The 22,019-nt window shown below is 37.5% G+C and overlaps 1 protein-coding gene across 1 annotated transcript in view; it reads right to left on the bottom strand.

Moving 5' to 3' along the window:
• ME1 (malic enzyme 1) overlaps positions 1-22,019 on the bottom strand; it is a 185,590-nt gene that overhangs the window by 67,298 nt on the left and 96,273 nt on the right. The window contains exon 6 of the mRNA XM_074819678.1: positions 11,660-11,763. Coding sequence (XP_074675779.1) covers positions 11,660-11,763 — 104 coding nt within the window. The remainder of the gene's footprint in view (positions 1-11,659; positions 11,764-22,019) is intronic.

Here is a 22,019-nt window from a genome sequence, read left to right as displayed (position 1 = left end):
TAAATATTATTGCTAAATTTGAGGATTCTCATAGTTCATTAAAGCATGTGAGATACGAGATTACTGTGAGAATTGTAGTATTTCAGAGACTTGCACCACAAGTGTTTTCTAGCCTTAAGTATAGAACCACAAACCCAGATGACATCTAGGCAAAAAATAAGCTGGTTGAACATTTTCAAAGCTTGTACAAAACCTAAAATTAGTACAAGGTAAGTTTAGTTATATGTGGCACCTCATGGCTTATTAAGAGAGTACTATTTTTTGGCTGCATTTCTTTGAATATGCTTTCAGATTTGCAGACTCTTCATTAATAACTATTATTACAACATTTCAGTTTATCTAACATACACAAATAAGCTTGCCTCTATTCACATGTTTTGTAAAAGGAAAAATAACCCCTTTGCATGTTTTCTAGATCAGGGCTCTATCCTGAGCAAGAGCAATGATTCCAAATATCTGTTCCATTAAGGTCTTTAAAAAAATGGAAACAAAAAAAAAAGAATAAATTTACATTTAGCGATATGAATTAATTACAAAGCAAGCATAATAAGATGAATTTTATAGTATCATTTAACTATTCGCAGAAATAATATATTCTATGATTCTACAAAGCAGGCTTACCTTTCTCTAGCAGTATTTAACTCCATTTTTATTAAAATCTGCGTAGTTCATTTTCAGCAAGCCCTGCCAGCAATCTCTTTCCAGTAGCCATTTAGGCTTCCTACACACCAGCAAGTAGATGAATGATTAACTTTGACGGTAAAATCCACCAAATTCTGAAATAAAGTTAGCCAATTAAGTGATACTTCTCTCGCTGTTTCCAAAGTATAATGTTTGAAACAGATAACTGTCTGGTTTTGTACTAAGCTAAATCCCATTTTTAGGAGGAGAAATATCAAAGTAACACTGTGCAGGAGATAAAACAGTAAAGAATTTCCTTCTGCAAGAGCCAATGCAGGGAGAGCAGTAGGAATTCTTCCTCCTGATTATTAGCAAGATATAAAGGAGTAAGGGATTAGGAGAAAAGGATCTTTGAATCACTGAAACTCCCATCTATTTTTCAAAACGTGTTCCTTTTTTCTCTCACATACACCCCTAGCTATAGAAAGATGACCTACCAGATAACTGTTATCTGCTTCTGGGGACACAATCAGCATCCCTTGGAACTCCAGAAATCCAGTTATTCAAATAAACTCAACTATAAAATCACAAAGAACTTCTGTAATTTTGTAATTAAACAAACACATTAGCAAAGCAGATTACATGATTTATTCAGACACTGTTAGTACCGGCACCACTGTGGGCATCAATGAAGTGTCAGTTAACTGCACTTACATATGGTAGCGGGTCTGAAGTGTCATATTGCATTTTTCAGCCATTTCCAGGCTAATATTTTTTACAGTGGTGTATAAACACTAGTGATTGCTAATGCAGAAATAAGATGTATATCTGGAATTTCCAAAAAGTGTCAAAAATTCTGCAGATACCAAATACTGTATCCTTACCTCTAGATTAAATAAAAAACCAATGAATCAGTAAAATAAATAAATTGCACAATCTTGCAATTTGAAGTAGCAGTCTTTAGCTCCCTTCAATTAAGCAAGCTCTCAATATGCCTTATTGGCATGAAACTGGTATAGAGAGACTGCAGGATTAGAAAGAGAGAGGCACTTCTAAGCATCCAAAACAAGTCAAACGCAAAATTTGCATGCAACCTCTAATTTTAACGAAACTACATCCATATGAGAAGTTGGTCAGGAATAGCTGTATAGGTGGAAGGCTACCCCACAGGATATTTAGAGGTCTCTATCTGCTATAGTCTTCCTGTGCAACACTAGGAAGGTCACTCAGAGCAAGTGTTTGAAAGTCTTCAAGCCCCAAAGACACAGACATTGGGGCTTGATATAGATCTTCAAACACAGGAACATAGTGCCATCCAAAACACTCCAGGGTATCCACAGCACCACACAGAGCTGGCAGATATGATTGAGGACATGTAGGACAAGTAAGGTACCTGTACCAGCAGCTGAAGGCCAGATAGGGTATAACACTGTACCCTTATGTTTAGGCAACAGGATTGTGCCCAAGAGAACATATAAATCCAATTTTGTCATATAATGCTCTAGTTCCCATGTATAAAAGGGGAAAAACTTTACTCTGCAACAGCTTTAAGGACTATAAAGAGGCCACACTGATGGAGAATGCAATAATAGACACCAGGTATGTTTATTACACTGAAAAGACACAAAAAAAGTCTGTAAGTAGGATGGTTTTGACATAAAAGATACTTCATTTAAGGTATTCTATATTATTTTTAGACAGATCATACTTACTGATACTGATAATGTGTACAGCTCCAGAACTGAGTTCTGACACGCTTTCTGATACGTGGCCATAATCTCAGGATACTCTTAAATACTTGCATTTTACAAGTCAGCATTTAAATCCACAGTTAAGCACCAAAAAAAGAAGTATCCTGATTTTCAGAAGTGCCGTATGCCCACACTTCAGTAGGCTATATTGCTGTGTAAGGACATACAGATTACTACTGCAGATTCTATGATGGACAGGGAAGCCACTGAAGTTTCCATTGCAATTTCCTGGGAAGACTGTACAAAAACTTGTTTGTGAGCCTTTGATCCTAGCAGGTACTCTGTCTTACAACAATCAAAAGGAGCAGCGATAATTAAATTCTGGGAATACTATGGTTTGTCTAATCTGGGAGTGTAGTTGTTTGTCTAATGTCACTATCGATTTTTAATACAGTGATGACAATGCTTAGAAGAAACTTGATGCTCAGGTATGAAGAGATCTAAAATAATTTACTTCAGTTCTAGGATATCCACTGAAGATCCATGGCAATGTATCTATTCTCTCATGCTATATTTTGTTTAAAAAGCGTACAACTATGGTGAAAACCAGTATAAAAATACAGTTATATAGCAATTTGCAAGTATCTGACAGACCAAACAGTGAGCCATGAGGATAAGGTAACAAATGCATCTTAGATTGAAATAAATATTTGAGCATATAGGATATGTAATCAGAAAAAAGTGATACACGAAAACACCACAGTAGCATCCGAAATCTAAAAGCATACCATATGAAAAACATGAGATGTTGATACTATCATCTGTTTTTGTGAGCCTCAGGACAGAAATGGGTGAGGGAAAGGCCTGTGCTGACTTGGGGGCTGCCCATGTCATGGAGACAGAATAAGTTTCCCTCAGTATCATCTCCTGATGCAGACACTACCATGGGATGAAGTTTCTCAGGGACATCTTGATGCTCAAGGACATTGCCCCCTGCCCCAGCTCCGTATAGCTGGGATGCAAGATGTTAGTAAAAAAGGTCCATGTCTCCAGTTACAGCTCCCTAACCCATGTCAAAATGTTTAAAAAATAGTGGATAACATATTGATATCAAAACATTTACTGTGTTACAATAATTTTCCTCCCCCTTTTGTACCATCTGAATCTTTTAGGTGCACTCACTGATGCTGTCCACCACTACTGACAACAGCAGGTCATGACTATATTTATTTCATCAGCACAGAAGCAGGTTTACTCAGTAAATCAGCAAAGGAACTGAGAAGGTATCATGGACTCTCTATTGGGAACAAAATAAGTGAGAGTGAGTCTGGCAGAGCCTGCGTCGGCCTGTTACTTTGCCAGGTGCAAGTGACAAGGGATCATTTTAAAATAACTAAGAACAAGGTATATTTCTATTCTCTGTGTAAATTCTAAACAAAGAAATAGAAAGTAGGTAATAGCACAGATTATATAAAAAATATATTTTCAAAATTATGCCTGTTGATTTATGGTTTTCCAGCATTTCTGTTCTGAATTAGGGCCAAACGAACAGAGACTCTAAAGATGCAATTCCTTAAAGCATTTAATCTGCCATTCACCTCTAATAACTTCCCTCTACTACACTTATGTACTTGACCCATATTGTCTATCAGGTGTATGAATTATTACATTTTAGCTTAGTTCAGTCAAGTAATTTAACAAAGTGACGTGTTAATAACTGAAAATAATAATTCTGGTTTACTGCTAAATCAGCCAGTGGCAAAAGAAGTTAGTAATATCCAAATGATTAATATATTGGGTCAGTGATATTTAGTAATGGCTTATTATTTGTAGACAACTGGGCACCAACAATGTTTGCAATCCATAGCAGACATAAACCAAGGGAATTATTCTTATGATATACTACAGAATTGCATTGCTCCAGACAACAAGTGGCACTTGGGTGGTGGTGGTTTTTAGGTCCCACCAAACTTGTGGAGAGGCATTTACACATTCTGGATCTGGTCAAGTCATGCGCCCTCCTGAGCAGTGGATCAGTTGTGCTTAAGTAAAATGCAGTGGCCCCACCAGTCCCTGATTCTGCAGCAATGACTTCACCGTATCCCCTATATCCTCTTAAACATTTTGTGTTCTATAGTCTACATTTTATCTGATAAATGCTGTTTCCTTTAAAAGGAAAACTGACCTAGACCCTGACATAAGTGTTTTGCATTACAGAAACTGCATTGCCTGAAACACTTTTCTATCATGAAGCACAATGGAGAAAAATATCTTCAGTCTCAGAAGCCTGGGCGGGATTGCAACATTCAAGTTTCCTTCTTACCCCTGTGATACTTACTCTGTGACAGTAACAAGCAAATTTAACTCTAAAAGTTGTACTCAAGCTGGAGATCAGGAAATTCAGACTACAAGCTGTTTGATTTCTGTCATTGGTCAACAAGCCATATGTTAAAAACTTCCTGTAACTGGCACATATGCCTCAGAGGGTACAGGGAAAGGAGAGATCTAAGTCTTTCCTGAGTGGGAGATGACCATGGCCCTCACTTGGTCCAGGCTCTCTCATGCAGGGCAGGACTGGTTTGGGCAGGGTAGGACATCTAGGTCAGTCCAGGAGGATACCATTGAGTCTGGTCTCAGCAGTATCTGCTGCCTTCTGCGCTCCCACAGCAGGGCTTTATTTTACCAGCAAATCTCAGGCTACCAACATCCTGGTGCTGTTGGCATCCTGCAGCCCCAGCCTGTGAGGTATAGCTGAGGAACCCACAGGTACCTGATCTGCAGCCATGGATCAGGAATCTCAGGTGGGAGCAGGTGCAGTTCAGGTGGGATACTCTGAGTCAAGCACAGCAGTGTCGCTGTCTTATAGGCGTAAAGGACCAGGGAGGGATGAAGCACTGAGATACCCAATCCCCTTAGCCCGATCGACAGTGAATTAAAGTTTTCCTGAGGGGTGGAATCTAGGTAGAAGTAATTCTTGACTTGCAATGGGAGAGAGACAGAGCTGGGATAAGAGAGACAGGCATCTTACTGCATTCTGATGTGAACTGCAGCCAAAAATTTGATATTTTACTTTACTAGAGTTTCCAAAGGAAAAAAATAAATTAAGAAACTGCTGCTTCTGATGGCCTGGAAAACTACTATACTTTTGTAACAACAATATAAACCTTGTTAAAATACTACACTTGCACAAATTATTCAAATAAATCAACATTCACTCCATTTACAATACAGTTGCACCAGCTAACTTCTGCTGAGAATCCTGCTCACCATTTGCTGGAGCTATAAAAGAGGAAGAAAAGTAACTGAAATTACCCAGGCCTTTTCCATTTGAAAAATCCCTTCTTAAAATAGTTTGGAGAAGAAAAGCCTGAGAACAGCATGTTCTTCGCTTGTTGGGTTTTGAATGACTGCAGCAAGTCTGGGACATAGCTGAGCATTATTAGAACATGGATACATCCAATTCTGAGCTCTAAGTTTTGGTACAAGAAGCATACTAAAAATATTCCCCCACTCTCTTTATCTTGTCCCACAAAAACAAAACAATAGCCTTCTCCCTCAGTACTGTGTTTGAGGATTTAATTACTTTTTGTTTTCTTTAAGGGATGAATTTGGTTTTACGTCTTCAAAGCTTCTCTGCTGATCTTTGCTAAGAATTTCTCTAAGGTCTCACATTACAAACAATAATAGGACTCCTTTCTACAAATAAACTTGATGTGATTAGGGTCTGTCTATCCTGCTATGATTTTGCTTCACTGACAGATCCACTTTTCCTTATGCCACTTACTGCGTCTGAAAAGTTTGCAAAGCATGTATTCCTAACATTTCCAGCAGTCAGATGTAGTTTAACCACCAAATGAATCAGCAAGAAAGGGAAGAAGAGGGGTACAAGGCACCAAATAACAAAAAGAAAGATTGTTTACCTATGTTCTTTCTTCTGTGATGTATTGTTTATAAGGATATTCATACTGGGAGTGAATTAATTAACCTGCTGCCCCTTACCCAATGGCATATACAGAAGTAGATGCCTTCTACCTAGTCTTCTTACCTCCATCTCAGAGTCCCTTGGATTTGGTAACCGAAGGAACAGCAAACATGCACACAAACATCTCATCTCACAAAACATACTACAGCTAAGTTACTTCTCTTTTTTTATCCCCTACGTATGCAGTCAAGGACAATTCCAAGCAGGGCACCCCACTAAGCACTACATCTTGGTAAAGGGTTCAAAATTCCTAGAGGTGGCATCAGCCGTTGAGAATTTAAATGTTGCAAGTGATAATAGTTACAAATCATCATGGTTAATCACAACATTTGAAGATTTTCCTCAGGCAAACCATCACAGCTGCTTGAACTAGAATAAAAAATAAACCCTGCTTATCAAACTGTTTGGGCTTTCCTCTTCCACAAGACTCTCCACTATACAAAGCAAAATTCCCTGTTTTAAAACCACAATATTTTTGAGTTTGAGGGCCTTTTTTTAATAGGCAAACAACCTCCTGAATGGTTCTACCCTGTCAGTATAAAAGCAAAGTTCACCTGGGAGTCCAGGTGAGCAAGGAAACTTGAGGCCTAGGACTAAGCAGTTTTAGGAAGAACACAAACCCATCAGTGTACTGCAAATGACTCTCAGATATAACCACAAGAAGGAACTGAGGCTAGGTTCAAAGAACAATTGTAACTAGTCAAGGTAGTGTATGGGCTTCTGCCTAAGGACCTACCTTTCTCCTATTCTGGCCCACAGTGATCTTCACTGGGAAGGTAATGTTCACTGAACAATGGAAAGAGCAGGTAGTCATAGACTTGAGAAACTGCCTCAAAGGGCCTAAGTCCCACTGAGGGACAAAATCTCTAAACAGAAAGATCCTCACCAAGTCTGCCATAGGAGGGAGTTGTTGCAGCAGTATTTCTATCTGCACGCTTTCTGACACCAGCTTTAACTTGAACAATATGGGAACACGTAGGTATGATATGTCTTGGTCTTGCACCACCACAGTGCAAGAGAGGATAGAGGCACCGATGTTCTTGTACTCACAATCTGTGCTTGAACATACTGTCAGAACCATTGTGCAGTCCAACCATTTCCTTAATGATGCACAGCTATAAGAACCTTTTATGTTGACTTCTTGCCAGTATATTCTCTTGCCAAAAGTAAGGGCTGTTTGAATTAATTTATTCACAAATTGAATTATATTCTAATATAATCTACTGAATGAAGACATCTATTAAAATATTTGTGTATTTTTATTTTGTGGGTATATTGCTTCTACAGTTGTTCTCAAAGTTAGATAAACCATACTTACCATAAAACACTGTTTTAAAGTAACACATGATGTGAAATGAAACCCTGCTACCATCTGTGAATAATGTAATCAGGCAAATGAGGAATAATGACTACATCATGGTAATTTAGGACAGAACATACTGAATTACAATTGTCAGCAGCTTGGTTTATAGCTCACAAACTTGAGAAAAGCACAGCATATAAAAAGAGTGGGGAAGGATTTAATTAAAATATGATTGCAGAAGAGAACATAAATGACATGTGATATTACTTTTCCAGGCTCCACCACTATTATTTGCATTTTGAAGTGAAACTGAAAAATCACCATCACACACACACAGAAAGATAATTTCAGTGATCTAGGGTTGCTTTTACACATCACAAATCCATGGGGTTTAGTTTATAACAGAATTATAATTCCGCCCAACTCTTTGGGATTATGGTAGGTGGGCAAGTGAATAACCTATGGGAATTACACCATATTCTTTCAATTTTATACAGGTTTCCTATTTGTTCACAGACCAGAAGTACAAATCAGTATTGTCCCTTCCCAGTGTACAGTGCCTTCCATTGGGGATGGTCTGTAGCAGAAAGCAAGCTGGTAGGATGCTGTTCTTTCCTACTCTGGCATGTTTTGGAGGGGTTCAAGGTGGAGTTATCTTTAGCAGATTTGTGAAAATGAAGTGTCCTTCAAATTAAGGAAAAAATTTCCAGACCCTTTAAATCCACTTTTTGCATCAGACAAGGAAATTCGAGTCCTATTAAAAAGATGCTTTTTTCCTCTCCCTTCATTTCTTGTTCCATCTCCACGCTACATATTTTCCCCTCAAGCATTTCCATCCCTTCACTGTTGTACATAAATATTTCTTGGCCATTGATGCATTTCTCTTTGCATCATTGCAGGCAAGTAGGGAAGAAATAGGAATTGGAATAAAAAGATAGATTTATTTTCTCTGGTTACACAGGAAGCCTTGGTGGATCAACCCCAAGTCTTGTTTAGCAGTCCCTCTTCTCAGAATTTCCTCTGTAAACATAGATATTTAAGAACAACTTGTCATTTGGAAAAATTTACTTCTCTGCATAAAATGTTTATGAGCCATTTCTCCATAGGGCAGAAACTTAACAAACGTTTTGGAATTCCAGTTTGATATATGTTCTTCGGTGAGGAAGATAACTGTCCATTTTTTTTCATGTTATAAAACATTCCTTCCATTTAGAATATTCCTGTTGCCCCAAATTATTGCACCAACACAAAAGCAAGAAACACCTGGTAATGTCCAGATAAATTATAGCACCTGCCCTCAGAGAGGGCAGCTGCTGGCACTGGTAATAAATAAATAAACAGATAAATGTATACATATGTAAATAAATAAAAGCTGTTCACTGCAATTATGTCAACAGAAATCCAGATACTTTCCATATGCTTCTGTCTTCCCACATCTGGGAAAAATCACATTGTATTAGTTCCATTCTGCCATGATAGCACACTGGATACTGTACCAAAATCTTTTGGTAATGGATGGTTTAAGTTGTGGGGTATTTTTTAAATCCTGACTCTTTCATAAATAATTTTGTTTCATAAGAAGAAATTTTGGGGGGTGAATAGCAGTGGAGGCTGAGAATAGGAAACTATTGCAGTTGATGAAACTATACCTTCATATGACATGGTTTTTTATAAAGCATTTTCTTTACTATGCATCACAACATTTACTGTATAAAGGTGATGTTTCAACATGACACACTATAAATGATGCTGCATCATCTTATAAAAATCTAGATTTTCAAAATGTAACAATGAATTAAGATAATGTGCACATCTAGGAAGATTCCCGGGAAGCCAATGAAAAGCCTGTACAAATTGCACTGCCCTGTACAGTTGCCTACTGTTCCCAGGCAGTGCTGCTAAAACCTGGCTCTCACTTCTATTAGCATTTGGCTTCTCTGGAGAATTAGGAGGCTGAAAAAGATCTAAAATAGGTATTTAATATAGTTTTCCAACTTGAAATTATTTGTCATCACCTTAAAAGCCTGTCTTTAAATTTGGCTTATTAAAAATACATGACAGCCTAAGATGTTCATGGTTATGTATGTCTTGGAGATGAATGCTCCATGGTACTGAAAACACAACAAAAGATTTCCCCAGAACTTCTCCCATTCTCAGAATTGATTAGGCAATGCAAAATAAGAAAGCCTCCTCTGGAGTACCATGGCAATAACTAACAATAAATACAACTAACCTAAAATGTAACAGACCAAATATGCATCTAACATTAGCAAAGCATACTCCATCTGTGAAACTGCCATCAGAAAGCTAAGAAAAGTGAAAAGAGGAAAAACATAAGAGAAACTTTCACAAGGAAAAGATAACTAGCATTTAATCAAAGTATACAGTTACCTAGCTCACCACAATGGCTGGCAAGGGAAAGTAATACAGAGTAAAGCATACCATGACCTGCATCTTTAACATTCAGACCCACCACACTAGAATCAGCTGCAAGTGCTGAGTTTGCCAGCAGCATGCTAAACACAAATTTGAATTTAGGAACATATGAAATTATTGAGCAAATGGACTTGATTTTTACTTTAACAACACCACTTTTCCCTTCACCACCCCACCAATCACTATATTGATTATGAGTATCATAATCAATATAGGTGTCACACTACAGAGAAAAGAATTCACAAGTAAACCATGCAAAGTTTGAATTATAATTTGTAAGTACTCCACTTCAAGCATGAAATAAATTACACCATTGTAGACCACGACAGATTTAGCTGAGAATGAAGTGATCTTTCAGAAGGTCAGGCAAACACAAATTGCTCAAAATTGCTCAAAATTATAGTTTTAAAGATGTTTAAGTAAAAAGAGCATGTCAAGCAGACCTTCAAACATTATTGAGATAATCTTCAGCTTGACTCTGATTATTTCCTTCAGTATGAAGAACTGTGGTTGATTTTAAAGAAAGGGTGAGTTAGGGAATGCATTAAGTTAGGGATTCTCAAAACGTGGTCCACAGAGCAATTTCTAATGCTCTGAATCTTCTATTAGGAAGGTGAAAATGCATTACTTTTGTCTGAAAGGGAATACTCAGAAGAGAAGGAAACACATTAAAAGGTAGAGCCAAACCAGCAACTTCCATAGCAAGATTATGAACAAGGGAGTGGCAGGCAACTTGGGGTGATGGGAAGAGTACAGTAACACATGAAGGAATATGTGCTTCAGGCATGGAAATCAACACTACCTGCTTGCCCAAGTTTCTTTTGCACAGGAATCATGTGCATGTCCAGGTAAGGTCCCAACATGGAGTCAAAACACAGATGAGGCACAAGACAAGACTGAGGAGCTGGAAAGCATTTCCAGGTCTCACTACTCAGCCTCAGCTTTAGGATGCAGATGCAGAAAAAACATTCTGCTAAGGGTCCTGACACTTGGGTTATTTTAGGTATACACATTGAATGCAGAGCTAGAACTTGAAATATTTTAACAAATAAGGAAAACATGAGCAAAAGTGTTATTTGACATGTCAGAAGAACTATTTTATGCATCATGTTCTAATAAATTTAAGTACTTTCTGTACAGGAAAAAAAAAGCAGCAAGAAAAAGAGCTGACTTGGTATAGGTCCATACCATGACATTTAAAACGAAAACATTGAAAGCTTAGTCCTGTTGCGTTTTGGTGGGGGCAGAGGCAGGGGTTGCCAAGTATGATAGCTTCTTTCAGGCTGCTGACATCTCACACATGAAATCACAGAGACAGAGAAAATCACGTAGGCATAGCACTAGGCATAGAAAATCATTAGGCAAATACTTAACCATCCAAATAAAAAAAAATGAGTTTACTCATCTCCAGATGAATTTTACCACTCATGCAGTGAACTCATAAAACTGCAATATTAAAGGCGAGTAGTTCAAGCAGTTATAAACTTATACAATACTATGCTCAAAATAAAAATGATCAGGAACCTAACAACTCTGTCTTCCTTTCATAAGCGACTGACCTTTATTTCTCCCAGGATGAAGTTCACAGTGGAATTCACCAATGAATAGCACAGATATATCACATACCTTGAAGACACAGCTTCCATAAATTCATCAAGAAGATCATCGTAGGCTTGACCTCTGATTCTTTTGTGTCTCAGCCCAATATACAAAGGATCTTTCAGCAATGCCTGTTAAAAAAAAAAGTTTGAACTATTATATGAGCAAGTTACACTAGTACACTCTAAGTTAATAAAAAGGGGACAACAATAAAGTGTTTGAGGATTAACCCAAGCATATGAAGTACATATCCATTTATCCACCTCTATATAAAGACTGAAGAAATGCAACAAAGAGATTAAAGAAACACCCTTTTGTATCAAGGAAAAGGGACACCTAGTCATAAAGGAAGTGTATTGTTTCCAAGTGAAAAAGGACAAGTTTATTCTGGGAAGTCAGGTTTCAAAAGTATCTTTTAGAGCTTTAGTTAGTACTTTTCTCTTTTTCCTTTACATCCTGACAGTGCTCTGACATTCTAAAAAAGCCATTTTCTTTACTTTTATCATTATGTTTCACAAATCTCTCATAATTTCAACTGTGTTGATGAGCTGATATTCAGAAAATGTGCTGCTTTCTAAAATTCAGTATGCCAAAACATAACCAAGCCTTTGACCTTTTCCTTCCAAGCTACTAGAAGGTCTTGTTTTGATCTGATATATTTCCAAATTATAACTTATGAATTACTAAATGTGTTCAAAGTGTTTTTGCAATCACTTTTGGCAATTCACTCCAGCTACAGCAATTCCCCAGTCTCAACACTTTCACCAGCTCTCCCAGGAACCCTCATATAAAGACACTGCTATTATTTTTCATGAGCCTCTGAAAATGAATAAGCTTATTTCTCCACTGTATCTAGCGTGCAATCCTCCCACACATGCCCAAACAGCTTGCAGAATAGGTCAGGAGCTTGACTAAACATTTTTCATCCAAAACCAATTTGCAAAACCAACAGGGCTGCAGAAACTTGTACATCAGCTTCAATTAGGAAAACATAATAAAAAAAAAATACAGACCACCTCTCTTTCCAGGAGAGTCTTCAATATACAACACGAAGTAGCAAGGCGGGAAAGCTTGCTCAGCCTGCTTCAGGCTGGGAATCAGAAATCTGATTTCTGTATTTTAGAAAAGTGCCTAAATTCCCTTCACAGCTTTTCTATGTTGTAGAACTGAAAAATCCTTTGGGTCACAAGCCTCAGTTGGACACTGATTTGGATCAGTAGGAAACTTAAAACCTTTGGTGGTAGTCTGCTTTCCCTGGGAGTATCCTGATGCAGACCTACATATAGAAGTGTTTGTCTCTCTCTCACTTTTCTCTCTACTTCCATAAGAATTATAGATATCAGATTAGTATGTTTAAAGAATCAATATAAAAATTCAGCTGATTTTTCTAAAATTGTTGCTAAATTCATCACCACTTGAAAACAAACTGTTTCTAATACATTACTTATAGACTTTCAGAAGTTGTCACTTAAACTGCTTGAATTGGAGAACAAATAAAGCTCAAAATTAAAATTACTTTGTAAATAAAAGTGAAGTCATTATATTGTAAGCATTTTATTTGTTCCCTTCCCCAATTCTACATAGCGTTCATGTTTAAGTAGCATATTATTTGGCTGAAATAATTTTACCTGTGTATTTACATTATTCTAGGTATTGTAGCAGCAAATCAAAATCATAATTATGTACCTATTCCAGATACTGCAGGAAAAACTGGCAAGAGCTTGATGTTAGGGACCTTCCACATTAATTTCTCTTTTGTATGCTCTTCTTTTTTTTATATTATCATGTCTAATTTTGTAGTCAAGAACTATTTCCGGAATTATTTTTTCATTTCCATTTTGAGTTTGCCTAGTGACCTCAGGAAAATGAGGTCAGGAAAATGAACTCAAGAAAATCTGACAAATCAAGCATAATTTTATTTCTCTGGGAGATAAATTCACAGGAATGGCAAATGAACTGCTTAGCAATGTGAAATCTTAAGACAAGTTTGGAAACCCCTTGGGAGTTGTCTCCAGCTTCCCACCAGACTAAGCACACATGGTTGGAAAGCAGAACTGCTGAGCGGCAGGAGCCTCTTTCAGGAGCATCATGGTAAGACTCAGAAACTGCAATCTCATTTCTAAAATCCCATTGCTGCAGCTTTCCATGCCAGTAGGCTTCTGCTACTCCAAGTCCTGTGCAAGTATACCCCATGCTCCACGGTCCAATTCAGCATAAGTAACTTAACCCCTTTCCAGCTCCTGTAACTCTTCTTCCTAAATTAATTTGCTCTTTTAACATACTTCCACAAGCTTTTTATTAAACATGGTCCGTTTTCTCATTTTGTAAAAAATGCTCTAAATGAAAAAAAAAAAAATCTTTGGTCCCTTTATTTTTTAAATTCCGAAGAATATTTCCTAAACACTTTGTGGCCAGACTGAGTCATGCTGACTCCTTCAAGAAGACAGCTTAAGTTGGGCAGTGATTTTGTGAAAATTCAAGAGAAATAGACGTTCGCAGTTATGCTGTTTAAAAAGTGCTAAACAAGCCATGGGTCTGCCTTGAAATATAGGCTCTTATAGTCCTTTAGCTACTTTTGCATCATTCACGTCTGTGAGCATTTAAATCTATAGCCAATGCTAAAACTCAGAACTCTGAAACAGCTCCATTTATGAGTGCTACTTGAATTTATTCACATATCTTTGATGCCGAAATTTAATGTGGAATATTTAAAACAATTAATACAGTGTTTCTGGGGTATGTTTAAAATTCCAGCCTGGGAAGTCTTGCAAGCAGAGACAATTATTCAGAGACACATCTCCGATGAAAAGCTTGGCCACTTATACACCCAGAGTTCAAAATTCCTTTACAGCTCAGTGCATTCTGCTTCACAAACGTTACAGTTCGACAAGAAATAGCCCCAAAAAGTTCCTTTATAGTCCTGTTTGGAACAACGTATGAAGAAACCCGGGGCGGAGACAAAAGAATGAAACATTCAGCAAGTGAAAAGAACAGTGGTCACGTCTGAGCCCCGAGTGGCAAACCATTGTGGAGCAGCTCCCTTTCCAAAGGGCACTGAAGAATGAATAAGCTGCTTAAGCACATTATCCCCTTATTCAGGTCAACACCATGCAAACCGGGTCCACGGTGCTTGTTTTTTTCAGAGGGTTCACACATCTTGAGAGATTAACATTTGCTATCGACTATTTCATGGCTTTCAAAACAGATTATCAAAAAGAAAGTTCCATCCTACAATCGAGTATGTCAAGCTGACATGATGATTAGGTACTTTTCCTCAATGACTTAGGTTTCTTTTGTTCCCCAGCTTGTTGTCAAAGCTTAAACTTTGTTTTGTTCTTTTGGAAATTGAATCTCCTTCAAAACATAACTCTGCTTTTTTCAGATTAGTCGGTTTGTTATGCATATTAAATGATACTGAAAAAGTTAACGCCAGTTTATTTTTAGACACATTTACTCTAGGCAAAAAAAAAAAAAGTTCTAAAACACAGGTTTAGCAATGTGGTACAGTCAAACTTTAACAAATAAGGTTTTACAAGAATAAAGGGCTTAATTGAGGTTCTGGTACTGGAAATATCATGTAGATCTACTTAGAATTAGCTGTGTAAAATAACAAAGAGTTCTTTGAAGCACCACCTGAGCATATTAAAACTGTAATGACCTTTGGGGTTTTAAGAAAAAGGCAAGCCGTTTATACCATCTTACTTGTGCACACTTATAGTAAAGAGATCAGCAAACCATCAAAGTTCAAGCAAGGCTTGAGCTGTGCACCTGGCTCTAATTTAGCTACAAAAGCCAAACGAGCAAGAAACAGAAAACTGCACACATATATTTCATCAGTTGAGAACAAACATGCTGAAATGTCATCTATTCTCAACCTTGGCACTGAGACATTTCTTTGGAACAGATATATATTTTAGTGAACAGCTTCATGGAAAATTGGAGGTGAAGAACTGCAAGATACTGAGCCTTTCCACTCTCAAAGATGGCAGCAGAGAGCATCCAGAACCTCTCAGTGCCACCTAGAAAGTGTTTGGTCTACAGTAATGCTTCAGAGCAGCAACTCCCCCCATGCCATTAAAATGTCAAAAACCCTCCAGCAGTTCTACGATGCAAAACGATTTGCATTAGAGCTACAGTTATAAAATTAAAGGAGAACTACATTTGTATGGGACATCAGAAACTCTGAGACAAAGACATGCCACGTGCCAGAAATGAAATACATTTCAGAGTATGATTGGTCTAACAGGGCACACAGTTACCGAGAAAACTGGGGGAATGCTGCTGCTTTTTCAAGTGTTCATATTTTCTTACATTAATACACTGTAAATTCTTTCTGTAAACTTCTTGTCTCACTTTTCACAGGTTGGGGAAGGGCTGGTGAGCACAGGGGAATTTCTGTTCTCCAGGAAAGTCAAGACATTTCAAACTTTTTTTTGGTTCCAAAGGATTAAAATTTCACTTGATGTGAAACTTTTTCCAATAAAAGAGTTAGCCAGTCAGAAACAACGTCAACATCTTGGACTTAACTTCAGCTTCTATCAGTACTAATTACCCAGCAATCAATCTGTGTTCATTTAAATTGGTTTGCAAGCACTAACATGCTGAATCACAATTTTCTGTCCTGCAAGAACTGCTTACAGCTGCAAAGTGTTTTTTATGGCATTAGGAAGAATGTATAAGATTTCAATTTATATTAGACTATGAAGCCTTTTTTTCTTTGAATAAGCTTATTTTGAAGTCTGAAATACAGAATGATGCCTTAAAACTGTAACAGATTCTGTGTTTCCAAATGTTAACTGAATTTCAGATGTGCTGAATGCTGCAAGTAACACTGATGCTAATTGGGTTTGATGATGCATAATACTTTACAAAAAGAAGTTTCATAATCAGAGAGCTAAAGATTTTTTTAAAATTTTGTTTTCTCTGAACTACACTGGCCCCGTGACATACTTATTAAGAAGAGATCATGGCCCCTCCTACCTAAAGACTAGACCTTTGTCAACACATATGCAAACTGCAAGGGGTCTCCGGCACAAGAGAAAAAGGGGTCAATTTTTCTCTGTTTCTCCCCAAAAGGAGACCTCATCTTTGGGAGTCTCAGCTAACACTTTATCTGGACATCCCCACAGGCAGGTACTGGCATACAGAGTATCACCTCTCTTTGCACCTCGATTTCCTCCAGGGGATTCCCTATAGGACAGGATGATCCCAAAACATGAAGCCAAAAAATGGATGTCACGATGGGTTGTTCTAGGTATAAATAAGGAGGAAAAACCCCACACATTGGACATGAGTTTAAAAAGTTGAGTCCAACCCTGCTAGACTTTCTAAACCCAAGTGGCTGCCAGTAGTTGAGAGTCAAAGACATTGTGTATGCAGATAACAGTTGTACTACAATTAACATTTTTCCATCTGTAACCCTAAAAACATCACTGAAGACTGTCCATTGTCTGTCCAGACAAAATTCTAGACCAGAGACAGTCAAGAATTTAAAAGATAATACATTCATAATGTTCCTTTGACATCAATCCTAAATACAGTGCTGTAAGGGAATGATTGCTGTGGAAAACAATTAATAGCAAAGAATATTATGTATTTTTGAGACAGTTCAAAATATAAATATTAATACTCTGATAAAGCAATATCCTAATGTAACAGAAAAGAAGTTACAGTATTTCAAATTCTGTTTAAAGTAATTTAAGATTGTGCTAAAAAATACAGAGAAAATGTTCTCTTCCATACGTGCATAGTGATCCTATAGTTTTGCACAGCTACACCAGGCGTTTTCAGTTATTTCTCCTTAAAGACAAGCTTCACTTATCCAATCCAACTTGTTCTTTCCTTTCATAAGGTTGTTTATCTGTCAATTTGACCTTTACATCCTTTGCTTGCTGACTTCTCAGGAAGCTTACTTATTTCTTAACCTGAAGAGAAATTACCAGTTGTAGTTTTGACTACACACTGAACCCCACTGCTTATATTCCAGTTATTTCCCATGCGTGCAGATAACTTTACCCAGCTGAAAAATTGTTAGCTCCAGCAAACTTTAATTTAACAACAAAATAATAAAAAAACCAATCACTCTAATGGCTGGAAAGAATGCTTCAGGAAGGAATCTTGTAATACACTATGAAATTACCACAGCCTCTCCCCAAGCAAGAGCCTGCACAAAGCCAGGCTGTGCCAAGGACATTCTGTGGGCTGCTTCTGGCACATGTATGTGGCACTGAATAAAGGCCCCAGTGTGCAAGGGCTGCAGGCAGACGGCAGGCTACGTGCCGAGCGGGCACCATCCCTTCAGCCCTCTTGCATGGCACGGTCCGCCTGCATCCCTCCTTCCGTTGTCGTGGGTACCAGAAGGGCTCTCCTAGGAAGTCAAATTCATTCCCTTGCACGAGCATGCAAGTTAAAGACCATTCAGTCCACTAATGGTAACATTTATAAACATACATAAAACATACAAAATAGCGCAAGCTATGTGAGACATCGTTAGGGAGGGAGCACCAACTGCAAAATCCAAAGAGAAGAAGCTGCTGCAGCAAGGGGCAAAAGCACCAGATTTTTCAAGAGGCTGTTGTGCTGTCAGCTCTTCCACTCAAACAGCGTGTTGGTGTTTGTGTCCACAAGTCAGTTTGTAGAATCAAGTGATGGATGAAAAACTCAAGGGCTGTTGAGGGTGCAGGGGTGGGTAGCAGTGTTGCCTACTGGTTTGAGTCTGTCAGGTACATCTGAGACACTCTGTTAGCTTACCTCCAAAATACTGGAAATTATAAAAAAGTTTTTAGAAATCAAAAGTTTATCTCAAGGTTTTTAGGTGTAATTCAAGATTTCCAAACTCACAATACTGGTTACAGTCAGGTGCCCATCAATGATGCATATTCCTAAGGAAATTCCTTTCTAGACCGACTTTTCCATTCCCAACCACTTGAGATTGAGAAAACAATTTCTTGCAGTAAAATTAATTGGAGAATCTAGCAAAAACTGTTCTGCACACCTTGTTCTTTATGACAGTTTCCAATTAGGAGACACCTGGGAATACCGATGAGCAGTGAGGCATACTCCAGGCTACATCTTTGTTAGCCAACAGATAAAACAAAAAAGAATTGTCTTTCCCTGAAATTTAAATGCCAGTGGAATCTTTTTTCAGACAAAACAGCTTATATTGATGCTTTTCAACCAGCTTAACTTCTAGAAAGCATTAGAAGCAAATATCATATAACTGCCATCACTGAATCTGCAGCACAAGCCACATGCTGTTCCTAAGGAGAAAAGCAGGTGTTTTATTCAGGACTGGATTAGATGTTGTTTATGAAAGTACTGTAATTGAGAAAAAACCACTGCCTTCAAAGCCAGCAAGTTAGTTTTCAATTTTTCATACTAGAAAATGAAAAACTAAAGTGGTTTTCAATCATAAACATACAATTGTGCCAACATCTGTCAACTGAAAGTTAGCTTCAAAACTAAAATCATAAAGTCCTTGTTAGGCTGACCTTTCCAGCACTAGAGTTCTTCTCCTAGTACCATGCTTGTGTACCACCACCACCACATGGATGCATCAGGTCCTTCCTTTAAATCTACATTTAACTTCTAGACCAAGTAGCTGCTATGCCAAGCAGGTCATTACTAAGGCACTTGATTACCAGGAGGAAGGGGAAACAAGTTCTAATCTTGGAATTTCCTTAATTTATACAAAAGAAAAAGTATAGAAATATCCATTTTCTGTGTGACTTGTGCCAATCTGAAAATAATGGCATGCTTTGTACAAACAGGGCACTGTCACCATGGGTGGAATAGAGAGATGGTTGTATTTCAGGGATGAGCACTAAGTGGAGACAAGCAACATATCTACAGTGACACACTTCAATGATCATTTCATTTGCTCTTTACTGCAAAACTCTTAAGAAGTGCTGAATTTATACCTCCCAGCAGATGCCTGAAAGTTTTGTAGGGACAACGAGCACAAAACCTTCCAGAAATTTTCATTTTATCCTTGTTTATTGTTTGAAGGACCCTAGATAAATTTAAGTAAAGTTCACCAGAGGTTTTCTAACTCTTCTTCCTCATCATCATCTGATTATAACCTGTCTTTTTCTCCATAGACAAAAGTATGTGATTGCACATAAATAGTTACAGGTATTATTTCAACGCATATATTCTGGTTGTGCTACTAAGCTAAAAAAACTCTCCCAGTTCCTCAGCTTGACAATTACTTTTTGAAAGAGTTTTATAAATGAAATAAGAGAAAAACCCCTCGTCTCTCATGTAACAGGATAAAGTCAAGAGTGGCTAAAAGATGCCCTGGGCTGAGGAAGCCCTTGAGAGGAATCACTAGTCCCAACCAGCCCTGAGAAAACTCCATTCTGGGCAATTCTGACAAGCCCTGAAAAGTTCAGGTTCCCACTAACAGAGCTCATACAACAGCCTGCTCCTCTCCCTACAAATTTTTCTCTCTTTCTTAGACATGACACATTAGTCCCACTGAATACTGCTTTCTGCCTCTTCCTCAGGAGGTTACAAATGATTTTGCAACAAAAGAGCATCACCACACTAAGGTGGTACTGCTGCACTAATTGGCTAGCACATTGCCAGAACTGTATCTAGCTGAGTTAGTAAGGAGATCAGAGAATGTTTAATTTAAGAAAAATAAAATAAACAGCAAGATAAATACTCTGCATTATGTTTATCAGTCTCAGAGAACTCTCCTTATGTTAACATCTGTCTGAAGGGATAGGGACAATGCCAATTCCACAAATGCCTGTAATTTGGGTTGGAACTTGGAAGACACTCAGAACCATGGGTCTGGAGCAACATTTTATCAGACCCAATTTTAGGATGTATAACTCTTATACAGTAAAACTGAAAACAAAGGGTTGTCTGCATGACAGTGGCATTTCTTGAAAAAATCATTTGTCTATTAAGTAAACAATAGTCCTGAAAAATCCGACATCATTTAGGACTTTAGCAGATCATGCTCCACATAATTATTAATATTTTAACATATAAATAATAATCAGAAAACAAAGTAATCTGACAAGTCTCTTGTATTTTATTCTTAAACTTTTCAGACCATGTAACAGATCTCCTGTGCTGAACCTGACACCTACTTTCTATAAAAGCTTTTACAGAATCCCAGAAAAGGCTCAGACCAACCATTAAGCTCTCCACACAACTGACTTTCAACAGCCCCCATACAGTTAATGACTATCATTTCTTCTTCATGAGCCCCAGCAACTAAATGGCTAAAATCTCAATTTGCATGGTTCAGCAGTAAGTGCTTATAATATATCACAGAAGGTGGCCAAACAATAATGTTTAGGAAGGGCCAAAATAGTACCCACAGTAGCTTATACAGTACCCTAAAAACAAGTCTAGCCTCAGTGAAACTTTTTATAGAAGCTCTTTTTCTTTTCTGCAAGTTACCAGGAGTGTAGCTATCTTAATAGATTACCTTCTTCAGGTTAATCAGGAGACTATGACAAGATATAGCTGCTTGAGGTGGTACAACCACTTTGAATAAATCAAACTTTCCTGCATGTTTTCTGCAAAGCAACCAGCATACATCACTCCCTTCATTTTCATCCACTGACATTTCCAATTTTTGCTTAGGACAGGCAGCTGAAATGTCTGAATACAATGAGTCGTCTAGCTTTCAAAACCAGACAAAAAAAATGAAAAAAATAAAATAAAAAATCACAACAAACCACCACCAACAAAGTGAATCAAAGAAGAGCAAAAACTTATTTTTTTAAAGAGGATATCAGTAAAGTATTGCTATTAAGTAATAATATTCAGAACTCCATCTTACTAATTTTTCTTCATCTGGTAAATGACAGTGATAACATAAACGTAAAAAAAAAGTCTTAAAGATCTCATTTTCATTCATCTTTAATATTCTATTAATAAAAAGATGTTTACTAACATAATTTTTTGATGTGTGAAACACACATATTGTGGTATCAGCTCACACATTTTGACAGCATACAAAGTGTGTCTTGAGTCCACCACATAGTTAATTGAACAGAATTTTAACATACCAGCAGATACACCATTTATAAAACTGAAAATCTTGTTTCATATTATCAGTACATCTTACTTCTATATCAACAGTTCTGATACTTTGGTTTGATTTTATTTTTCGTTCACATTTAACTATAAATCTCCACCACTTGTTGCGGGCTCTTCTCAGTTCTATTAAACTTATGTCTATTTATTTCATTTACTTCTATAAGCTACTCCCACATAGTCCATCACCAAGATATCTTTGACTCTGACATCCCTGTCCCCTGTGCTGACACTCATTCATTTTCTTTACTAGAGCCAAATGGATTGGCCTCTTCCTACACAAATCAACAATGTCCCTTTGACTGACTGGCAATTATTAAAAAAA

Source organism: Strix aluco, chromosome 3 (assembly GCF_031877795.1).
Source record: "Strix aluco isolate bStrAlu1 chromosome 3, bStrAlu1.hap1, whole genome shotgun sequence".
NCBI lineage: Eukaryota > Metazoa > Chordata > Aves > Strigiformes > Strigidae > Strix > Strix aluco.
This window is presented reverse-complemented; position numbering and strand designations above follow the sequence as displayed.